At 38.1% G+C, this 8,280-nt stretch overlaps 1 protein-coding gene across 1 annotated transcript; it reads right to left on the bottom strand.

Moving 5' to 3' along the window:
- Positions 1-3,944: 3,944 nt before the first annotated feature.
- calm2b (calmodulin 2b, (phosphorylase kinase, delta)) lies at positions 3,945-7,993 on the bottom strand. The gene is made up of 6 exons (XM_084434378.1): positions 7,650-7,993; positions 6,575-6,605; positions 5,241-5,384; positions 4,956-5,062; positions 4,731-4,866; positions 3,945-4,619 (listed from the first exon to the last, which is right to left on the bottom strand). Exons 1-6 carry the CDS (start codon positions 7,650-7,652, stop codon positions 4,591-4,593), a joined length of 450 nt encoding a protein of 149 aa, XP_084290504.1. The 5' UTR covers positions 7,653-7,993; the 3' UTR covers positions 3,945-4,590.
- Positions 7,994-8,280: the final 287 nt, after the last annotated feature.

The following is an 8,280-nucleotide window of genomic DNA, read 5'->3' as shown; positions in this document are numbered from 1 at the left end:
TGACGAAAATTGTTATTAGTAATGTAATCTATCATGTTACACATTTAAGGTAGGTAGGCCTAATATAATCAGACTACTTTTTGAATACTTTTGACCTAACTTGTTTATCACATTGATATAAAATAATATATAATAATAAATAATAATAGTAATATATTGATTTAAAAATACAAAGAGATAGAAAATATATTTCATTTTTTTATCATCAACAACATGGTGACACATAAAGCGTACATTACCCATGTTTTTCTTTTTTAATAAACCACTTCAACACAAAAATAAACATAAAAAATGTGACCATGTGACCAGTAACCGATTATAGCCGATTATGGCTGGTCTGTGTGCAATTCCAAAAAAACATTACGTATAACTTTTCAAATGCCATGTGTGATTAACACATCATGTATCAATAAAAAAGTAACTGTGCATTTTGAAATGTAATATAATATATTTACAAGTACTTAACAGGAATTCATTGTTTCTGCATTAAATGATTACATTGTTTAAATAAAAAAAAATTTCGCTAACTGTTTTCGCTAACTGTGTTCGCTAATTTTGTATATGTACATTTCTGAAATACATAACTTAGACAGTTACCCCAGATAACAGATCATTCTAAATTGTAATATGGACTCGTGCATTTTCGGTAAAGCTGCTTTGAAATGATGTGTATTGTGAAACGCGCTATACAAATAAATGTGAATTGAATTGAATACATTTTTGGAATATGATTACGTAATCCATATAATCAGTTACCACCCAGCTCCGGTTAAATCACACCTAGTAATCTGGTTACACCAGCATTACATGTCATCGGACTCCCAAGGCAGTAGTCACTCAATCCTTCAGAGGCAAGAGGGGCAAAGAGACTCAGGAAGAGGTGTTAATTTTGGCGCATCCAAACCCTGATTATATGGAGACCTGTTGAGGCTGCCAAGTGCTAACCTCATTAAAATAACTTTTTTCTTGACCAGTTGCCAACCTGGCTGAGAATCGGAGAATTGGATTTGGCTGCCATACAAGGAGGCTAATCAAACCTTGGGCTTCTAGACAACTGGACCTATCTTGTTCCTTTAAATTAAAGCTTTAATTTTGTCTCAGAGGAAAAGGCTTTTTGAACTGACCAACACCGTAGCGTTTGTATGAAATAACTGTTTGTTCTCATTGGCGTCCTCCTGTGATTTCTGTTTTTGGCTTGTTTTTTGGTACAAACTGGGCCCTGGGAGTGCGAAGCCCTGAGCCATCCCTGAACCCAGGATTGAAAAATAACCACAAAAGTGCACAGGGGCCCATTAAACACCCCTTTCCCATTTATCATGGCACAACAACAGGAGCAGCTGTGTGCTTGCGCTCTCACACACACACACACACACACACACATATCCATCAGCAACATGTGATAATGGCCACAGCGATTGCCAAACCACGCACAGAGAGGGTGGACAGCCAGGACCCGAGGAGAAAGATGATCTTATTAAGTGTCAATGTGGTACGGGAGGCTGTACGTGAGGTGGCTGACACATTCTGAGAATGGCTGGCATTGTGTCCTTGCTGAGTGATAGCAATAATCGTAAGGATGGCAACAACATGAGCGCCAGATGAGCAGAGCACTTTTCAGCTGATGCATTCCAAAAAACAAGACAGAGATGGATATTTGACAGGGAATACCTAATTTACCAGACCCCTTTGTTATTGGGATGATTCAATATTTTCCCAAGGTAAATGTTACCAACTAACACAATTATGAGGAATCAAATTGCAATTGAAAATGAAAATTTGTAAAAATGTCAACCTTTTTCATTGTTTTACTCCGAGGCATTCATCAGAAAGTTTTAATTGTGAGCTATAGGTACATTGAGAGATAATCTTGAAATTGTTATGTGTATAGTCACAATATCAAGACAAAAATTCACAATGCAAGGTATATACGCGAGATAAAGTTTTGATTGTTGGAAAGTTTTTTAATATTGAGCTTTTTTAGTTACACTGTGAGATATAAAGTTGCAATTAAGAAAAAAAAAAAATGCAGCTTTTTTTTTTTTTACTCTGAGCCAAGATATACGATATATATATGCAATACAATTTTAACTGTGAGCTGTAGTGACAGTGAGATTTGAGTTAGGAATTGTGATATATAGTTACAATTATGATAAATAAAATTGCAATAACCCTTTTTTTTTTTTTTGAGGAAGAGTTTAACATGATGACTCTTTATATATTTTTAAATATATATATATTTTATATAACTTGCTTTGCCACTTCCCAAAAATCATATTTCATTTTCAGTTCTTCTTTCTAATAATAAAGAAATGACTAAAGTGAACACCATAAGAACTTGTGAGGACTTGAGAGATTTTTTAGCTATCTTTTATAGTACAGTGATAAAGGTGACCTGATATTAAGGGGAAGAGCTATTGTTAGCCTGCATCACAGTAATATCACAAGGTCCCATGACTCTGTTGTCTAGTGGACTTTGCTGTGCCTTTTAATCCATAACACAGACAGATTATAAAATAAAATAAAAATATGCTTTCTGGTTTTTTTTGTGTTTTCTTCTCCATTTAATTTAATTCTACTCATGTATTGCCATTGGCTGCAAATGCTGGCCTGACAAATATAAAGTCTGGCCTTGTCTTTTATTTACTCTACACCCACAGAGCGCCACATCTCCATCGTCAGTCAGTCTCATAGTTACATGACGTGAACATGGGAGCACTTCTCAACTCCCGATGATCCTTCAGAGCCTACTGGAAAAGGGAAAGAGCAGCTACCCGTGAGACTGGAATTCACGGTTGCTAGGAAACATGGTGGAACATGAATATCACACGTCAGAAAGCTCAGCACGGTGGTAAATACTTCTCTGAGATGAGATGCACACATATCTCCCTCGATACAGTGAGTCGCTTATGCTTCATTGGTCTCCATCACCATCTCTTCGCATTTGTTTGCATTGTGAATGAGCCTTCGCTCATTCCTCAAACTAGCAGTTCCCTACACGTGATTACTTCAAAGGCCCATCACCATTTGTGCACAGCCGGTTAACAATGAAACACTCAAGGCAGTGTTTGTATTTCAGCCTTGCAGCTACAAAATCTGTTGTGTATCCAACATGGGGAACTCTGGCATCATTTCAACAAGCCCTTTTAAGGAGACTGCAGTGGTCTGATAGAAAAGGCTTAGCAGAATAAGGACCCTTTGAGCAGGAACCAAAAGTCATTGTTTCTGAGAATTAGATTTTAAGCTTTTTGAATAGCCGTGCCGTTCACCAGCATATTATAAAATGTTGTTTCAAACAGTGGACTAAGCAACCTCAGTGTACATTTTTCATTCAGAAGAAGTTTGAAGTCTGTTATTTTCAATCCTGTAAACGGCAGAGCGATGGCCAGGCAAACAGATTGTCACTTAGAGGTTATGTCCAAACATAGCTAACAATTTAAACAGAAATTCCACTTTCTTTGCACAATTCTTGCAAGACATCTGAACTAATCAAGTCATTAAGGCCCAGTTTCACAGACAGGGCTTAGATTAAACCAGGATTAGGCCTTTGTTCAATTAGGACATTTAAATAGCTTTTATATATGGGCCTTAGAAAAAAACATTACTGGTGTGCATCACAAAACAATGACACCGATATATATTTTAAGATATGTGCCAGTTGCTTTCAGTTAAAACAGCTCAAACATGCATTTGCCTAGTCTGTGAAACCAGGGGTAAGTGTTTAATTAAAAGCTAATTACACTGAAAGTAATCACAATATCACTCTAAAACTTGTAGCAATGACAAGGTAAGTGGGTAAAACCAACATCATGTTACTGGAGAGTGGTCTAACCATTGTAGGTGCAGTTTAATAACAGCAACATACCTTGTTAGCTAATGCTTAACCAAAATACTGACACATTCCAACCAACTAAGCAATCATTTAAACAAAAAGGCAGGGGAAGCAGTTTTTGGGTAAATTGTTAATTTTATTGGAAAACAAATATACAACTTGGAATGGATTCTGAGGCATGGTTGTGCCATAAGCAGTTACAAAAGAAAAGTGACTAATTAAAAAGCATAGTAAGAACAGAACAAATACAAAAAGAGTGTATGAGTACCTGGCGATAAACCCGTTAGTATTGAATTCAATGATGTTGCAATAGTGCAATGCTGAGGACTTTTCCCATTTCTATTTATACTCAGTCCATTGTCCATGCAGAGTTGTGCCTCCACATAAAATCGAAAGACAGAAAAAAAAAAAAAAAGTCATGCCAAAATTGTTGCAAAGACGCCACACTGTCAGTCAGCTGGACCCTTGATGTCACCGTTCGTCAGGTGGGCAGGCAGACAGAGCAACAGAAGGGGAAAGGGGCCTGTGCGCAGTCAGTATCTGTGCCTATACGCATCACCTGGTCCCATAACTGCTCCTTCTAACAGATTGTTTACAACGGTTAGGAGTTGGGGGGAGGCATGAGCACTCAAATCTTATAGTATACATGCAAATCCTTTGGACAGCAGGAGAGGATGGGGGAAATTAAAATGAAACATTTTACAGAAATTAAAAACAAGAAAAGGCATATAATTTTATACAAGAAATTCTGTACAAGGCCTTCACTTCGCTGTCATCATCTGTACAAATTCTGCAAAGAAAGAGAAAAGGGGACGTTTTAAGAGTCACCGCAAACAAGCAAAACTCCAAATCAAGTGCAATTAAAAAAATGGATGCAGACTATTTGAATTACAACTCTTACCTTCATAATTGACCTGACCATCTCCATCAATGTCTGCTTCTCTAATCATTTCATCCACCTCCTCATCTGTTAATTTCTCCCCCAAGTTTGTCATCACATGGCGCAGCTCAGCAGCACTGATATATCCGTTCCCATCCTGACAAAGACCAGTGAACAATGATCCATCCAAATTATTTTGCCTTAATAGCAGGTTAAATGAATGCAACAGTTTTTCAGGAGCCTTACCTTATCAAAGACACGGAAAGCTTCTCTGATCTCCTCCTCGCTGTCGGTGTCCTTCATCTTTCTTGCCATCATCGTCAGGAACTCAGGAAAGTCTATTGTTCCATTACCTAATTAAAGGGCAAAGTACACAAGCAGATAAGCAACACAGCACTTTAAGTGAATATAGTTTCGAATCGTGATAAAATACTTCAGGGAAATGGTTTCAAGTCATATGCAAATTGGACCCTACTCGCAAGAGTTAACATCATGCTGATGGCTAATGTAGCAGCAAAAATGTGTCCTCACCATCTGCATCCACCTCATTGATCATATCCTGCAGCTCCGCCTCTGTAGGGTTCTGGCCAAGAGAGCGCATGACAGTGCCCAGCTCTTTCGTGGTGATGGTACCATCCCCATCTTTGTCAAATAGCGAGAACGCCTCTTTGAACTCTGTGAGAATTAACAGTGGAGACAAATCAGTTTGAGTCCCATAACCACATTTTTATAAACATGTCAATCACTTTTTCATTTAAGCAATAAACAACAGGAACAGGTAAAGTACTTCAACTTCATGTCTAGCTTTTTAAATAATTAACTGCTTGTGTGCATTATGATTCCACATAGCTTAAGGCATTTTGTAGATCCTATATGCAATGTACTACATGTCAGAAAAGGCTTAAACTTTAAAACAGGTCCCCACAGCTAAAAGTAGCATAGTTGTCTATAGCCAAGACCAGTAACAACAAACACATTCATAGATAAATGACTAGGATGACAGGGTGCCGAGGAAAACACGCAAACACCCCAGAGCCATGGCAACAACTGTCCACTAGTACTAGTGTTAGGCCTTTGAGTTTAACCTGACCCGCCGAGCACCAGTAGTTAAATGCAGACATGCAAAACAAGATCACTTTGTATAGATGCCTCAAGTACTTAATTTCACAAGATAACATTTTACAAGAAGGTCCAGCAAGAGTCAGCACTGTCACTAAATAGTTTAAATGGGGAGAATTTATCCTTTAAGGCATAGTCGGGACAAAACTATAGTGACAAGTGAGACTGTATTTCAGCAGTGCACGTTTTTGCCCAGCGTTCTGAACACTAAAGGGTAATACAAACTCCCCTCTGTGCCAACACTGTTCATTGAGCAGAGCTGATGAGACTGTTTGATACTCCCTTTGATATGACATCAGACATTACAGATGCATAACCGGCGTTCCTCTGTTACACAAAACACTGGCCCATTTCAAATGTTTTACTATAAACATGCAAAATAATACTAAAGCTTAAGGAAATGCATTAGGCTCACTTATTTCACTGAATTTTTAATTATATATATATATGTGTGTGTGTGTGTGTGTGAGAACAAAAAATTTAAAATAAGAAATTACAGTTATACTTATTTGTACAGAATCTGTTATAGTTTAGGCTCACTTTTTTCTTAATAGAAATAGCTAAAGTTATGCACAAGAGTTTGCACATTCAAGGAGGCGATAACCCACCCATGCCCACAGATTTGCCTCAGATACCACCTTAAAAGGCAAATTATAACAAACTAGAACAGCCAGGCTATTTCAAAACGCTTCAAGCCAATGCAGAAACTGAAGGGGTGTGTAAGCAAAGAAAGTAAGGGACCTTACCGGCTATTTGCTCCTCTGTGAGTTGATCGGCCTGGGGATGGGAAGAGATGCAAACATCGTATTAATAAATCATGCGTACAATATACTCACTACGAATTCGTAGTGTTTTGGTGCTCTTGACATGTCTAGCAACCCGTGTGAGACCTCAGATTCCCTCCCAGCTAAATGTTACGACATCAGCTCGAGAGAATAAAGTCTCAACACAAGACACTCCTAACAACAGCAGTTCATCCACCCACCTGATTCCTGGTATTTGGTGAACTATTCTCTCGTGGCACTATAGACAGTCATTTAAAAAAATTAATGTAACCCTTTTACTGTTGTTGTAACGTTAGTCCTGTGCTATAATGCTCGAGTAACCCGAGTAACTTACTGCAGGCTATTTCACAACGAGCCAATCTGATCACTACGTTGTAACATGCATATGCACTTAAACTAAATGGATATAGGAGAAAAATGTGTGATGCTGAACATTAGGATCCTTAAGATGGTTCAGGAATTAGAAAACATAAATCCTCCACGACTTAATGCTAAAAAGCACAATACACAAGTTTTTTTTTTTGTTTAATGTTAACCGGCTACTTTTCTTAACGCTTCCCGTTATACAGCCCACACGTACCAGTCGGTACACAACCAGAGAGTAAAGAACAGAAGCAAATTATGTTAAAGGTTGAATAAAATGTGACTTACTGAACCCCATTACCAAGCTTTGTAATAACTACGTTACGATGTGAATAGGAAACTGAAAGTGAAGGGGCTCAAGCACACCCCTGAAGTTTAGTAATACTCCCTTCGCGGAATATCTTAGGTTTAGCCTGTGATATTTAAAAACCCGAAGCGAAATATAACACAAAGTACATCAAAAACTGAAGATTGCGGAGCGGCGCGTGTATTCCTTCATTCAGTCCATCCCCTGTAGTCGTAATTTTGGCGGCACATTTCTGTAAATATTTTTTTTTAAATATTCCTTTTCTGTTGCTTGACTTCCTTACTTCCGCACAAATAGTTGTAAAGATTACATATATTTTCATTAACGCATATCCATCATTCATTAGAAATATTGGTGTGCACTCACCATTTTCTCTTTTTCTCTGTCAGTCTCCCTCCGTCTCCGTGAAAGATTCACAAATGGTGGTCGGAATATTGGTATAGACCCGCCTTAACGGTCGTACATAAACACCTCCCATCTTCCTGTATTTATCCGCCAAAACGCACTGCATTCTGGCTAAGGGTGCGTCGGAAATGCCGCAATATTTGTCCACGGACATAAACAAAGCTTGAGCAAACGTTATTTATGTCATTCTTCATAAACAAAATAGTCTTTTTATTGTGCAATCGGCAGATATTGACGCAAAAGTACAGGAGGTACTATCTGACGGCGGAAGAATACTGTACGCGTTTCGGTTGTGCGGATGACTCTGATTGGTTCGTTTGTACCTGCAATGCGTCACTCCCTGGTCACACACTGTAGAATTTGCCTGGTCGTAAATGCCATGAGATGAAATAGGGAATCACCTGAGCTGTTGTGAATTCCACCCTTAGGGTGCCAAAATTATAGTGTTAAAATGTTAAGATTTTTTTCAATTACATAACACATACATTTCAATTACATGTGTGCCTAATATTACAATGCATCACACAGACGATAAAACTTGTTCAGTAAAGGTTTACTATGTTGGGCTATTGCCTAATGTATGGACATATTG

This window comes from Rutilus rutilus (assembly GCF_951802725.1).
Source record: "Rutilus rutilus genome assembly, chromosome: 16".
Lineage (NCBI taxonomy): Eukaryota > Metazoa > Chordata > Actinopteri > Cypriniformes > Leuciscidae > Rutilus > Rutilus rutilus.
Note: the sequence above shows the minus strand (reverse complement) of the source record. Positions and strands in the feature narration are given on the sequence as shown.